Source organism: Pseudochaenichthys georgianus, chromosome 3, assembly GCF_902827115.2.
Source record: "Pseudochaenichthys georgianus chromosome 3, fPseGeo1.2, whole genome shotgun sequence".
NCBI lineage: Eukaryota > Metazoa > Chordata > Actinopteri > Perciformes > Channichthyidae > Pseudochaenichthys > Pseudochaenichthys georgianus.
The window spans coordinates 46,015,375-46,037,741 of record NC_047505.1 but is presented as its reverse complement, the minus strand read 5'-3'; the positions used below and the strand labels follow the sequence as shown (position 1 = coordinate 46,037,741).

The following is a 22,367-nucleotide window of genomic DNA, read 5'->3' as shown; positions in this document are numbered from 1 at the left end:
AATCCCCCATTATTTGAAAACCTGGTGGAATTTGGGAGAGGTCGAGATGCATGCGCGGGGCTTTAAGATTGGAAAAAGTGTAGGAGGAAGTGACAAAGCATAAGAAAAGGGAGAGTGAGGGAAAGGGCGGCAACCTATCTGCAAAGTAATCTGCTATTTTGAATGCATTATGGATTTTTCAGAGTTCAAAGTTTGAATGTGAGGTGTCAATGATTTCATTATCCGTATCCTCAAACAGTGATGGGAGGACATTTAAAGATGACAGGGCACGGCCTGAGAGAGGTGATTATCTGGAAGTGTTTTACTTTTGCCCGAGACCATACTGTGTACAACAAGAAATCATATTTAACTGACAATCTTTTAAATGAAACAGTGATCATCTGCTCGGACTGGACAAAAAGTATAATGCCAAAGCATGCCTGCAAACACACACACACACACACACACACACACACACACACACACACACACACACACACACACACACACACACACACACACACACACACACACACACACACACACACACACACACACACACACACACACACACACACACACACACACACACACACACACACCTTCCTCTTTCCTCCCCAATCTTTGGCACATCCAGGGAAGGAAGATTTAAGCTCCCATCGGCAATTGGACAGAAAACAAAGACTCCAGAAACAATTGCTCCCCCTTTCATCTCTATCACTCTCAAAATCTTTTTCTCAACTTCTGTGATTTCCGTTGTCGTCTTCCACACACACATAGTGCGCTGTGGGTGGGGCAGACACACATCATACTAGCAGGAATGTAACATCTGCAGCTATTGTTTACATCCGCCTGATGAGTATTCGTGAGAGTAATCTCTAAAGCTTCTTATCCTTTACATTTCAAAGAACAACGGCAGCATCCAATTGTATATTTCTAATATATTCTGTAGATCGGTCTATTGTCTAAAAGATATCTAGGCTACAGTCCCAAGTAAACATCCTCATGGTCAGGGAAACAGAGTCACATATGAACAGTTTCCCCTCGGGCAGCAGCTCTCATTATTTAAAGGCAGCAAGTCTACTCCGGGGTTTATTGGGAAAAGGCAAAGGAAATGCTGTCACTCTGTAACTTGACCAGGGGAATGTGGAGGAAATGGGCATGAATATTGCAAATCTATCATTAGACAGTGTAGGAGAGAAGGCTCAGGGCATACACAGAGTGTTAATAAACATCGTACATCGAGAGGAAGGAGAAAAAGAGGCGAGAATGAGGGGATGTATGTGTGAGCGAGACGAAGAGAGAATAATATGTTTCATCTTATTTCTTCTAATATGAGCTCCACAAGGAAGGAAGCAAACACCCCCTCAGCACCACCACCACAACCAGACCTCTATCCCCTTTTTCTAAAAAACAAATCCTTCATCTGTTATATAACTCCGCAACACAGCAATCCCATTTTATCCATCCATATTATGGCTCACCATAAAACAAAGCATTCCTTACGGTTGGCTTCTCTGGCTGCCTCACAGCCTTGTTGCGCAACACTGCGCTCATTCATGTCTCCACAAGCAGTAAATACTTTCTTCTTTTTTTTAAATCTACAGGGATGGTTTTTCTTTGTTTTCCTTTGAATTGCCTTTAACTCAACCAAATAAATACAGACATACAGTAAGGAATGAATATTGAACAAATCAGTACATATTTCATCAATTGAGCCTTACATTTTGTATTTATTCATATTAGAGTATTTCCACATCAAACACTTTTACACTGATACTTCCTTTCAAGCCTCCTTTCAAGCCAAACTACTCATTGACCATTTTGTCACGAATGGTTGAGATTAAACCCTTAAGCTTAAGAGAGAGCAGTGAAACTCAGCCTGCATTTTAGGAGAGTTTTCAGTAAGGTCATTTATACCTCTGAATTCAAATAGAGGATAAATGGTAATATGTAAATAGTTAACACGATGATCAGATGAGTAATGAGAAAAACCAAACAGCTTACGATCATAACCTGGCATAGTAACGAATGACGCTTGATAAGAAGCATAATAAAGGAGTACACACTGGTTAATGACTGGGGTGTAAGCTGTCCGGTCCTCATCGATCACAGACACCATGAGAGTGATGAGTTTTGGCCAGAAGTCCAGGTTCTTTATAGACGGACCCTGCTCCTCTCGGGGGATGTCCTGCTTCCGGCTCTGCAGAGGAGAAAAGAAAGATGGTGGGAGACTGAAAACTGTTTTGAAATATTGTCTTCAGTGTTTTGGTAAAAGTCTGTTTCCTTGTTTCTTTCTGGCATTGCCGATGGAGTTGCTGTAATGCTAAATACACGTCATACTTGATCTGACAATAGAGCAACATCATATCATAATGCGTTGCAGATATTCAGCTAAAATAGTAAGGGATGAAAAAGAGGAAGCCAGACAAATATGAAAGTAGTAACATACTTTTCAACACTTGAATATATATTGCATATCATTATATTATCTCTGTAAGACATCTTTATGAAAGTGATAATGTACTTGCAGTTCATTTAAACTGAACTGAATAAGTTAGTATTATGTTAGATGTTGAGAGTGTAAATACAAATAAGCCTTAATCATAAAACCAGATTACAAATGTTATTTCATGAAATCAAAGCAGTTTTTTTAATCCTTATCTTAATTGATCATACATTTTCATTCTGTGAAGATCAAATGCATTAATATTAATGTGTTGGTATTGGAAGCTTCCATTCCCTCATTAGATTAACATGTCTGCCACACTTACAGTATAAGTGATACACAGAGAATACAAAGTGCATGTAATCGAGCATTACCATTTAGAGTTTTATTTTATTTTAGTTTTATAGAGTAACAGAAAAAGAAAGAGCAGACACAATCTGAAAAGCCTTCCACAACAATGTGAGGTTGTTTAACTGTACCGGAACAGATACACCCGAACAACAGCATTGACCAGGACTGAAATGTTGAGCATTTCAGTTTGAAAAGTGTGATCATCCATCAGTGTGTGGGTGTGCGTCAATGTGTGAGGCAGAAATCTCCGTGGCTGTCCTGGGGTGATGTTTGTTAAATATGAAATCTTTCCCTGACCCGGCCATCTGCTCACCCCACACTGAGTGTAACCATACTGATCTGCAGTCAGCAAGTTACTGTCGCAGTCTCTCGCTCTGACACTAACAGGTTCTGCAGAACACAGGCTAGGCCGTGCACACACAAAACACAGAGCTTACTGGCAGCTCTGTTTCATACACACACATACAAACATGCACTTATGCACACTGACAATTACATACAAATGAGAAAATGTGTATTGCATTCTCTTGGGAGGCTGTGTACCCACAGTCCACTGTCACAGGTTATAATGTGATCGACATACCCTCTTTGACAAACCCTCCCAAGAGCAAGCAATACACATGTTCTCATTTGTGTATGGAACTCTAACGCAAAATGTTTACTTGATGAATGCTGGTAAAAGGAAATTGTGTTAAAAATGAAACATGTTCCAATCAGTTATTGAATAATTTAGGTTGAATTATTTAACAACTTTAGGCCTATTGACTTTGTTCCAGCACTGAGAGCAGACGCTGTAGCGAGAGCTTGAAATGTACCATTGATTCAACCCTTAAAGCCTAGTCAGGTCCTACGATCATCAACTTGTATCAGATGACGTTGATTGTAGTCTTACATATCGTGTGATGCAAGGCACACATTGCAGCTGGAAGAACGACACAATCTAATCTCACTGCAACAAGAAAGACAAATACGGTGTTCAGCTGATTCTGCGACAGTAGATTGTGTGAGCCCAGGGTTCACTGCTTCAATCATTTGGGTTTGCAAAAGTAAAATCCATCCTCGTGTGTGCCATCGTCAGGAAAACAGATTAATAACATGGGCGGTTCCATCCCGGACATCATATTGATCAAAGCTCATGAGTTAGTCATTTGCATATTCCCAGGCTTGCTCTGGATCAAACACATGAAACATGAACCAGTTTCCAAAGTGGAGGCAAAATGGAGATCCATTTGTAACGTAGTCAAAGGCTGTGTTGGGAATTCAAGCTAAACGCATGTTAACCTTGATTGAGTAAACATCTACAGTACGCATTAGTAAAACTGGTATAGAAACATCAGTTAGTGTGATCATAAATTAAGGCAAGCATCACTAGAGATTGATCTGCTTGTTCCATCAATCACACACTTGAGAGGTTAACAAGTTTACATTACATTACATTGCATTTAGCTGACGCTTTTATCCAAAGCGACTTACAATAAGTACATTCGACCAGGAAGACACAACCTTGAGGAAAACAGAATCATATAAGTACATCAGGTTTCATAGAGCCAAGTATTTCAAGTGCTACTCAACTGGCTATATATAAGCCAGTCCTTTATTAGTATATAAGTGCTCTGTTAGCAGTTCTTTGTTAGTCATCCTACAAGTGTCTTGTAAAAAGCAAATGAGCGATTTATGAGTTAAGATCAATTCAATAATCGATTTCGGCGCTGAACTCATCGTTAATGAAATGACGATGCGATGCTTACTTGGAAGGAGAGGTACACCAAGGGGAGATATGCTAATACATGCAACATGGTACATTTCTGGTTAATTGGAGCCATGTGATGATAAAGCAAATATCCCTGCAGGAGGTCAGTTGGCTATGCTAAAATCTGTCGATGGGTGTATCCGTGTACGTGTGCGCGTGCATGGCTGAATGCATATGAAGGACATTGAAGGTTGTGTCATCCCTACTAAATTGAAAGCGATATGCAGCGAGCTCAAATGTAGTGTAGACTCCCATAGCTCATCTGTATTCACCTCAAGTACACACACATGGTTAAAGGTGATTAAGTGTCTTGCTGTCTTTTTCCAGCCCACAACATACCCATGGGCTTCACTCTCACTTGTACTCGGAGGTGAATACTGTCCTGAGCTCACTACTCCCAGTGAATGGTGGTGGAGGGGGCACTAGCAGAAATATTCATGGAAATGCATCACTCCTCTAGAGGGTAGTGCTTTATGGTTATTGTTTAGCACTTTCAGTCCCCGTGTGGGAGAAATCAGCATTACCATACAACTGGCTCATCAATTCTCACAATGTGACACAAATCTCTGATTGAAGGATGTTCTTGGAGAATGGAACAATCCCAAGAGAAAGAGCTGCGCGGCGAACTGAAGCTGTATTTAAAGTCCCAGAGATAAAAAGGTTGTTTGTTCAAGAATTGTATGAAAGGGTATACTCAAAGGAAAAAACAGCATGCTCTTCAAACGCAGTCATCAACCAGCTGGGTATTGTGCGCTAATATGTGATCATGGCGATAAGAGGGAAACGTATCAAATCAATTGGAATTGCGTGCTCAGTAACAAGTGGAGGAGTAGCTCCTCTCACAAAGTAGATCCCTTCTTCTGCATACCTGTCAGAATCCCTCTTCACAACTAGATTGCTTCCATTCATCTGCCTACTTAAGCATGGTCATTTGCATAATGCATTCATGTGTGCATATACATGAGCATTTTTCATAGATGCAAGTGCAAGCTACTTAGCATTTCTGATTTGTGAACTATCCTTGCAAATCCACATTCATTCACAGGGTATTTCCCCTTAGTCTTGCTCTTTTTCTGCCAACATGTAGGAAACTATGAAGCTACATTCCCCTCACCCGTCCTTCCCTCATCCACTTGACGAACAGACCGAAGCAGAGAGCTGTGTTATGTCATGCAATATGCCTCGTAGTGGCTGGGATATTTCCCCGCCTGCCTGACCATCGTGTCAGTGATTGTGTCGCCGCACTGAGTCATTGTTAGCGACCGGAGAATTGGGGTGTGAATTGTTGAGTCAAAGGCTACCGAGTGTATGTGAACATAATCATTTGAATTCACAGTGAGATTTGCTTTAAGCCCCTGTCACACTGTCCCGAAGTTGACACCCGATGGACACACGAATATGGAATTGTGAATTTCGCACGAAGATGGCCCCGAACCACACACGAAGGCAACATTTATACATTACATTTAAGACATACAACTGCAACGAAAGTACCAAAAACAATTATGTGACAGTACTATGATACTGTACTGATATCTTCAGACGTTGTTCTTTACTTTATCCGTCTTTATATGTAGAAAATATTATGTTTTCTCCGTAATGTTGTTTCCATAACAACAACAACTTCCTGTCAACTCTCCTTCAAAATAATATATTATATCCTTTTCAGTTTCACAGAACACAAATTGGGTTATTTATATAATATGTTTACATGATTTTGTTGTGCAATAAAACAACCCGATGGAAACACGATAAAGGAAATGTTCTAATTCGGCTGTGATCGTAGCAACATCGGGCCATTCGTGAGGGCATCTTAAGCCATCGTATGATCGCTGGTGGAGTTTCTCAGGCTCCGGCAGCAACTTCGTGAGCGGTGGCAAAATCTTTGGCATGCCAAAAAATTGCCGAAGGACCTTGCGAAGGTTCATTTTCCTGTTGAATTCGTGTGTCAATTTTGCCCTTCATAAGGCCATCGTGAGGGCATCTTGTTATCATCGGTGCCATCGGGCATTCGCCCCGATCAGAGTGAGGGTGAATGCACCGATAATAACACGAAGATGACACGATTCGACAAGATGCCCTCACGAGTGCCTTAAGAAGTTTCCGCTCACGAAGTTGCTGCCGGAGCCTGAGAAACTCCACTGACGGTCATACGATGGCTTAAGATGCCCTCACGAATGGCGCGATGTTGCTACGATCAGAGCCGAATTTGAACATTTCCTTGATCGTGTGTCCATCGGGTGTCAATTCCGGGACAGTGTGACAGGGGCTTTAGGGGGAAGCTGATGTCTTTTTCTTCTGTAGGAAACTTTGATGGAGAGGCTGCCAGTTGTGGAACTGTGGTGGACGACGATGTAATTAGTGCAACGGTCTATCTCTCCTGGTTTGGTAATTGCTTACAAACCTTCAGGCTGTTTGAACAAAGGAAGCTTATTATTCAACTTTTGAGCAGGCTGCACCCATTATCTTAAAGACATTATATTCGGAGGTGGGGAGGCCATTCTCCTTGGGAAGTAAACCGTGAAATAATAAGGTGGAACCGCCTGTTGCCCGCTGAAAAGGCCAAAGCATGTAAACTCAATCCCATAGAAATGTCAATGTGTTCAGAGAAGCATGCTCTTACTTAAGAATGGGTGATGCCATGTTTCATGAAAATGTAATTAAGTGAGTTCTTTATCTGGAAACATGCCTCAAGCTGCCCGTGGTATGCAAGTGATACATTAGCACATGAGGACGCAGTATGGCAGCATACTCTCATGCTAGTTTATTTATATCGTCCATGTTCCAACTTGTTTTTTTGCTCATTTATTATCCATCTGGAGCCAAAATAGATGTAGAAAGCCTGATGCTGATGTGTTGTTATATGTCTCTTCATGGCAAGCTCTCTCTTTCTTGGATGGTTGAAACTTTAAGTTAACAGTAAACACTTTTAATGTTCTGCTTTTACAGCAACACATAGAGCCTAATTGATGCAGTTATGCTGGAATATCAAGATTTTCTGTCAGCACAAAATGTAACAAATGGTTGTTTATCTGGATTTTCAGGAGAGGCCCTGAAGTAATAACTATATTCAATATTAATGACTTTTAAAGGTCTGCCAGTAATTAAAGGCAGTCTTTGGGTTTTTTAGGTATTCTGCTACATTATTAGCCTACATCACCAAGCTTAAACATTTCTTTGTTTGCAGTGGATCACATCAGTCCGGTTCTAAAGTCTTTACACTGGCTTCCAGTCGACCAAATAATTCATTTTAAAATACTACTGCTAGTTTTTAAATCACTAAATGGACCGAGGTATATAGACGACCTCCTGCATAACTATGAAGCATCCAGGAGTCTCAGGTCCTCTGGGTCGGCTCTGCTCTCTGTTCCGAGAATAACCACTAAACATGGAAAAGCAGCGTTTAGCTAGTAAGACCCGACAATCTGGAACAAACTGCCCGAATCGTGCACGTCCGCATTTCCTATTTTCAAATCCAGACTAAAAACATATCTATTTGCCGCTGCTTTTAATTGAGCTGTTCATACTCTCACTGCGGTATGCCTTTCATTCATGTGTTCTGTACCTGCTGTGTTTATTTATTTATTTAATTATCTTTGCTTTTTATGCCTGTTTTTAAATGCCATTTAATAATGTGTTTATGCTGTATTTATTCTTAAATGTATTTTGTTTTTATTTTGTAAAGCACTTTGAATTGTCACGTGCTGAAAGGTGCTATATAAATACAATTACCTTGCCTTGGTGCAGGTTGGTTTTTCATAAAGACCCATTAGGAGTCAGTTATCTAGTTAGCGTTGCCCATCCGCTTCAGGCTAATCACCAGATGCTGAGATGCTAGTTTGTAGATGAAATGTGATTACATAAATCAGCAGAGCAGGTATGCTGTCAGCTGCCTTCATTACAGTTAGCTTGATTAAACTCTATTTTTACATTTTCTGTAAGTGCTAGATGTATGCTTCTGTTTAATGTGTATCGGCACACTGGATAGCCAATGTCTTATTTTCACTTTCCATCATAATTCTCTTGTCCTGTTGTCTTGCTCAGCAGCATATCGACAATAAAGCATGTTGTTCTTGTTATCTTACTAAGACATTCAGAAAATAAAACTAAACAAACTTTACAATAACAATAAACAGAAAGGCCTATATCTTATTATTCTGAACCATCCATAAAATAACAAATCCTCTTGTTAGAAATAACATTGTTTTGGTAACAGCTTGACGATTGTTTTTGCTTTGGATGGGGCAGTAGTGGGTTGGGTTATGGCTTTCAAGCCCAGGGAAGCAACAAAAACATCAACCATAACAACAATAAACAAAAGAACACTAAAGCTGAACAAGCGAAACACAAATCCCATACTAAAAAACTACTTTTACATAACAGTCAGCACTGATTAACTCAAAAGAGCTGAAAGAAGTGGCACACACACATACTATTACAAAATGGTGGTTATAAATAAGTCACTATTATTTGCTAAACTGCCAAAGGCATGCTGGGGCAGCTCTTTCTCTGCTTGTGTTAGCCTTTGCACCCAAATGTTCACTTGACTAGCGCTAGGGGATGCAACTATGGTGCGGGCATGGCTGGTGTATTACACATCTCAATACTGGAGACCGAGCCATCGAACCATTCACAACAGGCAGGTTTTGCATGGCGAGTGCACAAGCGGCAACTAAGTCCAAGAGAATACTCATTGAGTATTGAGGTAAAATGTTTTTTAAATGTTTACACCATTACATCTGCAAGATTTAATGTAAAGAAAACAGAGCTCTAAATTAGCACAATAACTATCTATTGTTGGACAATTGATTTTCCCAGAAATCCTTTGGATGAAATATATTATAGTCATTTTGAGTCCATGCGATACCACTTATATAATAAGTATATATTTTTAAATTAGTACATTATTTTAAAGAGCAATATACTTCAACTTCTTAGAAACATTTAGATATTGGAATTTGGAATTGGTAAAAGACCGCACAATCAAAACAATAACTAAAATGGACTCAACCAAAATATGCAATGCCTATTATATCATCCCTGCTGTCACTCTGGCGTGATGCTGGCAAAATGTTGTTGACATTCGTATGTCAACAAGCAATCACGTAAACACCACGGGCAATATCGAAGTCAGCAACAATTATGAAAAGGCATATCCATATGTTGTTCAACAAGTCGTTAATGTCATTATTTTTGACAGGTCTAATGTCAAGATGTGGCCGTGAATCACCGAGCACAACTAAATACGTGGATGAGCCTGAATCAATTGATAAGCAGTGGAAGTGAAAATGATCTGAAAGCTGTTTACCTGGTCAAGGAGTTGGTTGTAGAGTTCATGACAGTTATCAAAAATGTATTTGTATGTAGAGTCCAGACACGCCTTCACGCAGTCCTTCACCACCATGCTGGCTCTGGGCGGACTCTGGAGCTCTTGAACCTGCACACACACACACACATGATTTAAATGACCCAGTAACTATTGATGATGTATGCAACCCATATCAATGACATTTACTGTCTTGAATACATTTTTACGTTGTTCCATCAGTGAAGTGATAAAGTAATTATAATATCAGATTACATGTATGTGAAACATTATCGCTTCCTTGTGGAAAAAGGGCAACCTTCTTACATCCATTATGTATATCATAATTGACATGTGGCCATACATTTAGGTGTGTGCGCAGTATAGTCACACTGTAGCTCCGGTGTGTGAGCAGCTGTGCGTATACACGGTGAAGTTCAGCATGGCAGAGAGTGAAAGCATTGGTAACCTAAAGTGACAGATTTCATTCCTTTGCTCATAGCTGCCATCTTAGCTATGCCTCGGTGAACTAGCACTACCCCCCCACTCCAGGCAAAAGAGAGCTGAATAGAGCCAAGCTCTTCCTATAGCAGTCAAGACGTAGTGTTGGGGGAGAGGGAGAGGGGCAGGAAACAGGAGAGAGCTGGAAATGTTATGAACCAAGAGGCTTCCAGCAGTATGCAGGTCAACACACGTTACACAAACATGACTCCACCCGCCTGAAGTCAAGAAATTGTGCAGCAATACATCCTTTGGGTTTGAAAGGTCACTGGTGTTAGGAGGGACAGGTTTCCAGGAATCGATTTGGCCTAAATGAAAGGTGCCTAAAATCAATCAGAGTTTATGTTTATGACTTCATTCTGTGAGATTTCACAGCCATGACGAGGGCTGAAAGTGCCGTTTTCGCTTATTCCGGGCGCGAGGCATTTCTGTGATAAAACATGACATCTTCAAAGATTATATTTTTTTAGTGGTGTGCTCCATCATTATTTATGATATTGTTTATGTTTCTTTCCATTTCTCTCTGCCCACACACGCTTTCCTACACACCTTCATCCTGAAGAAGGTGATGCTGGTCAGCAGGTCAACAGTGGACTTCAGATCTAGGAGACGCTCTGGGTTTCCTGCAGGGAAATTATCCTGGAGTGAGAAAAAAGAAAAAGGAAATCAACACGAGGAGACATCTCGTTGAAAGCAGCCTTTTAACGTCACAAACCCCTTCACCCAACACATCACAGCGCTTAGCCCAAAACATTGAAATTGATTAGAGTGCAACGCCCAGTAATCACACCGAAATGACTGTCGGTCTAATCGTTTAGTGGACAAGGGAGGTCTCTGCTGATGAAATCCTCTATTTCGGGGCCATGAAGTCATCAGGCAGTGCAGAGCGGCGTGACGGGAGCGCATAAAGCTCTGACGTCCTGGATGGCCTCGCCGCCACATACATTATCCTACTTCTTCTTTCTCATTGCTCAAATACATTTTGTACTCGTTGTCTACTACTCCTATCCCTTGTCAATAAATAGTTTACACAAAAGAGATTTAGTAAGTAGAGCCGGATTCAGCAGCCTCAAGGCTTGACGGCACAGAAAACAGGTCTGTCCGACATCACGGCTGATCAGCAGAAACAAAACTCGCCCGACATCGTTTGGACGTGAGCAGCATCTTACTGAGTTGATAAATGATTCAAGCTGACCACTTTACAAAGAAGTGGAGTTTTGAAGAATAATTGCTCAACACAACCTGGACGGTGGTCTTAAAAAGAGCCAACGGAGGGGAACACATGTGGATGGAATGTTAATGGACATGGAAGAGAGAAGGACACAGCACGGAGGCAGGACCACGTGTATTGCTATGAACGTGTTCAGTGGCGCATGAAGCCAAACTGGACAGACTGTGGAGAATATATTTAATCGGATCTTCCGGTTATCTTCTGCATCTATGGACCCAGAGAGCAACATCACTAGCATTTCCTTTATGTATTGCATGTCTAACATATGTATGCGCCCTATGGCATCACGCAATGGGCCCGGAAGTTGAAATTCTACTTTTGGTCACATAAAGTGTCTAGTGCCTCTACAAAGGACTTTTTGTTATCTTGATCTACTTACAGTACATCTCTCTAAAGCCATGACTAATGGGAACAGTCTAGTTTCGAGGTGAAAGAGTAGAGTAGTTCCCAAAGATGAACAGCCTCCAGGAAAACAACATTGACACACATTCTGCACAGACAAATGTGGAACAGTACCCGTTTTGTTTTCTTGCTTCTCTTTTAAATCATTGTGTGTGTGGCGTGTGGTGCAGTAGTTTGTGTGTAGGTGTTGGGAGCAGGGGAGCACAGGTTCAAGCCCCACTGCAGTCAGCATGTCGTTGTGTCCCTGGGCGACACTTCACCCCAAATTGCTCCTGTGGGGATTGCCCACGGTACTGAGTATGTGAGTCGCTTTGGATAAAAGCGACTTACAAGTGACATGTGATGTAATATTAACAATAAAGTTGTTTGGGTATTTCATCATTTGTATCTCGCTGAAAGATTTTAAAACGTGATGTACGAAGCTTGAGTGTCCTTTGTCATCCACTCAACAGCAGACTCCTCGGGGTAAAATAAATCTTAAATTACAGGCAGAGAGAAAATGATTTTCTTGCAGCAGTCTTATCACACAATGGGAGTTCCATCACTCACCTCCCTTCCTCTCTTTTCTGACTCTGCACTTTCTCTCACAATAACCGCACATACATGCAGCCTTCAGAACAAAGTGAAACCATCAGTCCCTTTGAAACATTGAATGTGTAGCTTCCCCCTGCAACCTTGAGTGTTGCCTGAAATCCCTCTGCTGGAACATGTGTTTAATCTGTTGGGTGTTCTGTGTAGGAACTGTCACTTTGAAACAACTAAAGGAGGCAATTTGAGATGTGTCCAAGAGACTACACTCTGACATGTAACCCACTGAGGCTTCTTTTTTGTCCAAGTAATGTCAAACTAATCTTTGCTTCCTTGCTTTTCCAATAGAGGCATTAACACCGTTATCTATAGGAGAAAAACCACCCGTGGAAGAGCTAACATTGCACATAAAACTGTGCAATTTCACTGCTGCTATTCTGCTTTACAGAGATAGTTGAAGACTGGTCCATTAAGTCTACTTTGTCTTTAATTGAGAAGATTAATTTGAGTTGCACATATAATACAATCTTATTTTAAAGCTGTCTATTTAAAAAGGAAATAAATGATTCACAGTGTAGAGTTTGAAATTAAAAGTTAAGTGCTCATTGACGCTTATGTCTGCTGCAAAGGAGGAAGGTGGGTTTTTCACACACCAAAAATTACTTCATACATAATATTATGGTCCCAGCATTCAATCTAATTTGATATTTGACATCCCATTTTGATTGCAGATGGCAGGTGTGAATGAAAATGTATTCATATTTGACTAAATCCGTGTTAAGGGAGGAAGGAAATGTCATCTAAATTATAATCAAAGCTTCCGGGAACCAAGTTATGGAAGTGTAAATAGCTTAAAAACAGCATGTACAGTATTTCTTTTGATTCTGGAAAGCATTACTTACTTTGGAGAAAAAACTGAACTTCATAAAGCTTCACACTGTTCCTCGTATTACAACAGTTAATCCAGTGCCAGGCTTTAAATACACAAAACACTTACATCTGCAAACACTGTTTATTAACGCAGGGACCGTGGTGTGAATAACTTTGTATTCTTCCAACCGATGAATACAAACACACCAGAAATTAGGAACTTCATCAGCAGAAAAACGAAAAAGCGAAACAGATTTGTTGCCGGAGAGCAGTCAAGCATACTGAAAACAAAAGGCATCCATCTCTGAGCTGAAAGTAAAGACAACATCAGCACTGCCTTCAAAAGATGACAGAAAGTCCATTATGAGACGAGACAAGGAGTGAGTAACGCTGATGAGATTTCAGTTCTTTGTCTTTGTTCTCGCTTACTTTGAAAACTATGGTGTGGTCGTTCACTGAGAACAAAACCCAAAAGCAGCGACACTGTACAACGCCATAATTATGTGAGAATATCATTGTTTTTTAACCCTTTTTACAGAGGCAGCATAATGGCTTTATCAAAGGATTTGCTGGTCAAACACCATGCAGCAAGTGGAGCTCGTGCAGGCAATCATGTGGAAGGAGAGATCAAACGCGGTCATGCTCACTGGACCTCCAACTGCCACAGGAACACTGCACTGCCACCCTGCACTCTGCCATGCATCATGCATCATGGCCTAAGACTTAAGCTAATTTGTTTGGATTTTGAATCAAAATGCAGGTTATATCAATGAATTAGTAACATTTTAATTAAATAACCCAATGTGACAAATGACACATTTATCTCAGGGTGATGTACAATGTGTAAAGCATACATGTCTCCCAGAGAAACAGCACAATTAATGGTGAAAAATGATTTAGAAAGTAAGAAATGTAATACTTATTGAGTATACATTATATATTCTGACATTACGAGGCATATCTTTAAGCTCCATTCAAAGTGGTTCAGGTTGGAATTGATTGAAACATCATATAATGCAGAAAGTAGTAGTTTGAAATGCATGTGTTAATATAACAATCTGCATTGAACAATGAATACCTGATTTTCTTTATTGTAATTGTAGGAGCAGAACTTCACATATGTGTGACTTTTTCTTTCCCTTTCATGATTAGTTTCTTCCTCCATCAGAGCTGGAGGTGTCTTATCGCCTGCTCTCTGTGAACGGTGATACGAGCTTGTCTCTTTCACTTGGCTTTTTACGTCGTCTGTCGTACATGTCATGGGTACGCTTTGGAATGATGCAGGTTTTTCTCTGCAGGGAAAACAAGTATAATGTCGGTTCTTTATCAGCTCCATTAACAGCTCAATGTAACTTAATATGACACGATACTGTCTTGGAGAGCTAGAGCTATGGCATGGAACACATTTTGATTTGTATTGCAGAGGCAGCAGGAACTACTGCACCATAAAGCAACAAAGCAGGTTTTTGCGTCAAGTCACATTTTCTCTACAGGCACAGCGTAACACTGCACAGAGTTTGATTTGTAAGACAATAGAGCACACGTCCCAGGGGGTGCGAACTGAACCAACATCACTTTATATCAAACTGTCCAAACTAAGCCAGCGGCCCGAATCCCTCGCAGCGTGCTCGGAATACTGAGGGGTTTATGTCCGACCTGGAGAAACGTGCAAATCCCACCTGGGACAGACCGGCTATACAAGGTGTCACTGTGTATCAGCGCCGCGAGAATAAAGTTTAAAGCGAAGAAATGCATATGTGGCAAAATGTAAAGTGGCAGCTGCACCCCGGTTCCATCTCTGCTGATTCAAGCGCCCTGTTTTACAAAAGCAAACTCAATCTCCCTCTGAATGACATTATAGGGAAATCCATACGGTGAGTAGCCATATCTGAATCTTATTACTGTCGGATAGTAGCAGGACGGCTCTGAGGGATGGCTGTAGAAAGTGGGAGAGAGTATGAACTAAGTAAAGGTTATGAAAAAAGAAATGTGTGTGTGTGTGTGTGTGTGTGTGTGTGTGTGTGGTGTGTGTGTGTGTGTGTGTGTGTGTGTGTGTGTGTGTGTGTGTGTGTGTGTGTGTGTGTGTGTGTGTGTGTGTGTGGCCTAGCATTACTATACTTGTGGGGACCTAAATCTGTTTACACAGTCACGTGTGGGGACTCGCCTCCCTTACGGGGACAAATTGGAGGTCCCCAAGAGGGAATCATTACTTTTAGGGTGAAGACTTGGTTAGGTTTAGGGTTAGGGTTAGGGTTAGGCATGTGTTGGTTAAGGTTAGGATAAGTCTCCAGGAAATGCATGTATGTCAATGTAATGTCCCCTGAAGTGATGTATACATGGTATGTGTATGTGAGTGTGTGTGTGTGTGTGTGTGTGTGTGTGTGTGTGTGTGTGTGTGTGTGTGTGTGTGTGTGTGTGTGTGTGTGTGTGTGTATGTGTGTGTGTGCGTGCGTGCGTGCGTGCGTGCGTGTGTGTGTGTGTGATAGAAACCACTGGTCTGTGGAAGGCTTGACAAGGCTGAGCAGCAGGGCAGCGGTGCTGGCAGGTGAAGCCAGACATCCATGCAATCTGAAAATAAAAGAGGCCATCTCTCCTCACTTAAGCCTCTCCCACATTCTCTGTTTCCCACCCACCAGGCTTCCTGTCATCATTATCGTTTCTTCTCTCTTCCCAAATAAGTCCCTCTTTGCATCCAACTCTCTTCCTATTTGTCCAGATCGCATCTCCTCCAACTCACTGTCTCTGCTGATTTCATATAACTCTGTGTTGTCCAAATGTATCCCTTCCTCACTATTTGCAACTCCATCTCCGTCTCCCTGAAGTCCTCTCTCTTGTTTCTCTTTCATGCATCACATCTTGTTGCTTTGCTCTCATGCTTTCTTTATTTGTCTTTGTATACAGACATCAGACTCTGCTGTCATCAGGGAGCGTCTCTGTGCTCACATATGGCTTCACACAGAAAGCCGGGGCAAAGAACAGGGGGACTAAAGCAGTCACCCACTCAAGGTGTCAAATGAAACGGTGTGAGGGTCATATTTCAGTTACATTTCACAATAGTAAGCCACCCGCTGGGGAGAGAGGTGTGTGTGTGTGTGTGTGTGTGTGTGTGTGTGTGTGTGTGTGTGTGTGTGTGTGTGTGTGTGTGTGTGTGTGTGTGTGTGTGTGTGTGTGTGTGTGTGTGTGTGTGTGTGTGTGTGTGTGTGTGTGTGTGTGTGTGTGTGTGTGGCTGGCAGTGTGATGACGAATAGGTTTAGCTCTCCTGGGATCGCTCTGGGAGATTATGTACTGTATGTCAGGATTTCTATCTGCCTGAGAAGAATACAGAGAACCCTTTATTGGCCTGGGAGAACAATGCCAGTCCCTTCAATTCACCTTTCTTCCAGCGGAGGATATTTGATTCATATGTTTGATTTGTCATTTGTTTGATTGGCACCTTTTGTCATTTGTTTCAGGTTAGGGAGGGGAACAAAGTGATTTGATTTGACTCTTTTATCTATTCTTATTGCTTTTAATATTGTATTTATTTCAATTGAAGTGAAAATAGGCACGTTTGTGGCTTTAACTTCTCATTACGAAGTGCATCTGGCAGGCTCATTGCTTTATAATGATGAAGCAGCAGAGATTCGAAGGAGGGACTCACTGTGCATAGCCAAAGAGAGAAAGAGACTCCATGCTGTTCACAGAAGGGCTTTTTGCAAGAGTAGTTTGCGATTACTTAAGCAGCATGCATGGGAATTATTGATAATATCATATGTGTTAATGTATTCAATGTTCTTGATGGTCTGAAAATGCAACAAAGTTGTTGCAAAGTAGGATCTGAATGTCTTTGCAACAACTGGCTAACAATTATATGACTTGGAAAATGTACGTTTGAAGTTGGACAGTTTAATATAGCTTTTTAGGTATATTATATATTTTATTATCTTATTTTTATTTGAGTATGCTAAAGTCAAGCAGGTACAGTTTGTCTTTCACGGAGCTGACAACAACAGTTTGTAGACACAGACACTATGTAGCCTGCTGATGCTTCAAATGGTGACAGTACCCGTTTACATCAAAGGCGGCTGCACCAGGTCAACCAGGAGATTCTCCACACACAGCAGCGCAGTGGAGCCTGCTAACAGTCCTCGCCTGCTGCTCATCATTCAGTGACAATCACCCAACTCAGCGTGGGATACACCGCCACCAATAAAGTTTATATAGAAGAAGTATTTACCCAGCATGGTTGACAAAATACAAAGACTTAAAACAAATGTCTGTACCAAAGACATAACAAACTGTTATATATGCAAACTGCTTGACAGAGACTTTCATAAAGGCTTGTTGCAGGGCTATTTTGTTTATATAACTTTATTATGCAATTTGCCTTTTTTATTTGGATAAATGACCCTGATAATTATGTCTAAAAATGATAAACAGCTTCTGGCTACTCTTTGCTTCATTGCAGCAGAAGCCTATAGAGTTGAGCTGTTCCTCCCTCTCTCCACTCCCTCGGTGCACCACCTTGCTTTTGCTGCAGTGTGTATGGTCTTGTAGCTAGCAGTTAATTATGGAGCATATGACTGCAGCATAGCCATCACAATATATAGTATGTCTCTATAAAACAAAGCAGAAGAAAGACACAATAGTCTTTTACTTAATGTAGAACAGGAACAGGATTTCTGTTTTTCATATTGGTTATAGCCACAAACACATCAATGTGTGTAGGTGCTGTTGGCTACAAATAAAAATGTGGATTACATATCCTAGTTTACAGATGTTTACAAGGTGGCCAATACTCCTAATCCATAAACCAACATAGCATAAAGAGTGCTGGACACTAACAACAGGGGCTATTTATTAGACCTTGAGGATCAGCATGTCCTGAGCTGCTGATGGATCCCTTGACACTGTCGGCTGATCATCGATATTTGTGTGCCTTAAAAAAATCACTTTATAGTCATAGATCACCCATTAATTCAAAACTATAATCAATGGTTTCAGTCATGTTTGGGTTATTCTTGAATAAGAATGTGTAACACGAGGTATGTCTGGGTATTTTTCTGTAATTGCTATTTTTTCAAAACACCCAATTCGCGAATCTTCCTTCATCATCGCAGCTCAAAACCACAAAGTATTCCAAGCCATATACTAAGCCTATGGTGATAATAGTATGAACCCTTATGTGAGTCATGTGACATTATCAAATGTCATTCTTGGTATAAGACCATCACATCTCTTATGACATGTACCTCTTCTGAAACCGGATATTTAGTACTAAAGGCATTTACATGCGTCATGTGTGACTAAATTGTAGAATTTATATAAGGCAAGCATGCATTCAAATGCTCACTGAACTGAGCACAAGAAAGAAAAGGAGATCCAGTCAATAATCACGTTTGGAGGGGGACGGGCACACATTTGGCTTTTAGAACAAATGGTAAATGGATTGCTGCTCCAAGCCAGATATAGTAAGCACACAGTGTGCTGTAAACAGAGTTGAATTAACCTTGAAGCCTATCAAATCAATCAGGTAGCAGACACTTCAGCACTTCTGTCAAAAGTCCAGTCACTTTTAAAGGATGTTAATTATAAACACCAATGCTAAATGGCTGCCTGGATTTTTACAGCTAAGGTGAATTGCATCTGTGTTTGAAAGATAGGGTTGGTCATGTATTTTAAATACCGTCAGTGTAGTCTCTTAGTCAATTTAAAACATCCAACCTTAAAAAAGTACGATTCTTTTGAATTGACAAAATTCACAGAAATAAAACACCATTCCAACCAAACAAGGAGTCCTTACGTACCCGATATTTGGAGAGGTCGATCCTCAGTGAGTTATGCAGCTGGTCCAATAATTTGACAAATTTCTCCCTCTGTCAGGATGAAAAATATCATAATGTAGTCACCACACCTAAAGCACTCTGCAGTTTACAAATTGACAACACTGCGTGGTCGGTAGCTTTGCTGTGCTTGCAGTGATTAATTTTTACGTCCTGGAACAAAATGTAGGGGTTTAGCTATATATATATATATATATATATATATATATTGCCTGACTCGGCTTCCTGCCTGGAAATATTATTTAATGCCTAACAACATTAGCTTATTAAAATTCCAATCTGAAGCACCGGCAAATTTCTGCCCAACTTGCTGTAGACAAATAACTCTAAATGAGAAGGATGATAAAAAGTATTGACGGCAAGAGTTCAATATGAGGCTATAACACAGCAGTAGAGGTTAATTAAGTCCAACTGGAGACCACAGAGCTTATATTTTCATTTAGCACTATTTTACTATACATCACTCTGCAGGCATGTCAGTGGATGTCAGACTAAAAGACAATAATAGGTGCACTTACCCCAAAGTTAGAGGCAGCAAATCGGTCCGATGCGGAGGCAGTGGTTGTGGTGGTGGTGGTGGTGTGGGCGAAGTAAGCGTTGATATTAGCGAGCAGGTTGCTCATCACTGCTGGCACACCGGGACACATGTACTTGGCGGACAGACAGGAGAAGTGCCTGGAGAGGGAAATAAACAGCTATTATTTTTGCATAGTATAAGAGGCATTGAAATAGCCATGTTTGAACCAAATAGGATGGAGGAGTTTGAGACCCACCAATGACACGCTTCCAGAGAGAGAAAAATATAAAGACACGCTCTTCAGTAATCCTCAAAATGCACAAAGCGAAAAGTTAAAAGTTTTGAAAGAATTCCCATGAAATACATAGCTAATAAATTACCCATACCCCAATTATATGATTTGCTTCACAGTACCCGAATATCCGAATAGTCGGTCGTTGGCCAACTATTCGGGTTTCAATTTCGTTATTCGGATATTTGTTTTGTTTTTTAAATTGAATGTATTGAACTCTCCAATATCAACGTAAGAGCTTGTGCCTATTCGGGGGGTGCTAACACTTAACCATAAATGTTATTCTTTACTTTCTCCGCCTTTTTTATGTAGATATTACTTTTCTCCGTTAATATCCACTCCTTTTCTCCGTCACGTTGTTTCCATAGCAACAACAACTTCCTGTCAACAGCGCTAACTCTCCTTCAAAATAAAAGCATGTCCATACAAAATAGGAAGCCAAGCCAAATTACAAAGTTGAGACATATACACAACTACAATGAAAGTAACACACACAATGCAATATCCTTTTCAATTTCAAAGAACACACATTGGGTTATTTACATTAACAAATAACTATAAAACAACAATACTGTAGAATAACAAAATGAATGCCTTGAATAAACCAAATTACACGTGTTGAAGCGCACGCCAAATATTCGCTGCTGATTACTACCAACCTCCCCCCGGCCGCGCCGAATATCCGAATATTCGCTGCTGATTACTACCGAATATCCGGAGCCCGGAAAATGGTATTCGGGAGAGCTCTACTTCACAGTAAAGTGAATAGACAAACTATAGTAGAATATTTGCTCAACCAATTCCCAATCTGACTGCTAAAGAGATGCTCAAAGGTGGAGGAATAGTTCATAAGTAGTTCACTGCCCTATTCATGAGTATAGAGGCACCTGAAATGACTATCAAGAGCAAATGAAGCTATACATCAGCTGTATAACCTATACTATTAAGGACATAAGGCTGCAAAGTAAAATATGGAGCAAGTAGGTTTGGTAGTAAATCAAGGGACCCTGTGGGGGCTGAGATATAATCACATCCAGGGGAACACAGGAGACGAATGTAACTTCTGCCGAGAACCATTTAACTTTTATGTTTGTTTCAATCTGTAACAAATACAACCAAGACAAATGCAAGCACAGCAAGTGTTTCCCATTGAGGTGAATCCAAACAAACTACATCTCAATAAGGTGCAGTGCACAGAAACATTAAGTCAGCTTTCCCAGAGGAGACAGAAACATTACACACGAGGCCTTTTACTGCTGAAAACTTGATGTCTACTTTAGAAGCATCTTATTTCTCCAGCGCCCTTTTAACTCCCCAAACTTTAAACCACACACAATAAAACGAACAGGCACAATTTGCCGCTCCAGATTTGCGATGATCTTTCCTTACACTCGAAGACACACATCTGCAACAGAGCAACACATCAGTACTTAAGCGGTGGAGAGAGGCCTGGGGGGTATACTGCGAAGCAGGATTTTCGCTTAGCCGGCTAAATTCAGGGAAAACTCCGGCTTTCCGGTCATCCGAAGCTGGTTGTCTTTTTAGCAGGCTAGATCTCCATGGTAATATATGCTAAGCAGCTAACCTGGTCGGGACCAGGGGCCTATACTACGAAGCTGGTTCAACCTAACCTGGATATGTTTGAGTTAGCCGGTTGGCCTAATCCAAAACATACGCGCTCTCGCTAAACTGTACTACGACGCTGGTTATCAAGTGGATCGCTCAAGCCAGCCGTGTCCTATCTAGTTAGGTGTGCGTTCACATGAAAGGGGTGGTATCTGGAGCATTCGACCAATCACAAACATGGAGAAGCGTACTGACAGCGCAGCGTCATACTTCCTGAATGAAAAGTGAACTTTAATACTAGTCAAAAATGAAGAAGTTAAACTTTAAACATCCATGACTTAAACACTTTATCCAGGATAAAAGCCACAGAGCTGCACCTGCAAGGTGAATACAGCTGGGAACAGAAAAAGTGTTTGAATGCGTACATTAACAGGTTTATGATATCACTGCCCGTCTAAAACACGATCTGACTTCAATTACATTTATCTCGAGTGTTTCGTCAACTTATGTGTTGCTTAAAATAATACTTCTGCATACAGTATGTGACACTGTGAGTGTTGCACGGCCAGATACGGCTCAGCTGACTCAGATAAGGAGATATATGATACATTATGAAGTGATATGCCGCGGACTGTACTTAATGTACTCTGATCCGGTTACTTATGTTGTGGCCGATATGTTAAGTAAGCTTTCTTAACGCTAATGTTATAATAGTCAGATTGCTCTGAAGATGGGAGGTGATATTCTATTCATGTTCACGTTCACACAGTCTGTGATTTTTGCCGGCCGTCTTTCCTGCGACGG

The 22,367-nt window shown here is 40.9% G+C and overlaps 1 protein-coding gene across 1 annotated transcript in view; it reads right to left on the bottom strand.

The window, feature by feature from the left end:
* Positions 1-22,367, bottom strand: part of LOC117440391 (protein unc-13 homolog C) — a 125,020-nt gene that overhangs the window by 48,944 nt on the left and 53,709 nt on the right. The window contains exons 14-18 of the mRNA XM_071207196.1: positions 19,707-19,863; positions 19,153-19,221; positions 10,885-10,974; positions 9,838-9,966; positions 2,049-2,182 (exon numbers count right to left, since the gene is read on the bottom strand). Of these exons, the coding sequence (XP_071063297.1) occupies positions 2,049-2,182; positions 9,838-9,966; positions 10,885-10,974; positions 19,153-19,221; positions 19,707-19,863 (579 nt within the window). The remainder of the gene's footprint in view (positions 1-2,048; positions 2,183-9,837; positions 9,967-10,884; positions 10,975-19,152; positions 19,222-19,706; positions 19,864-22,367) is intronic.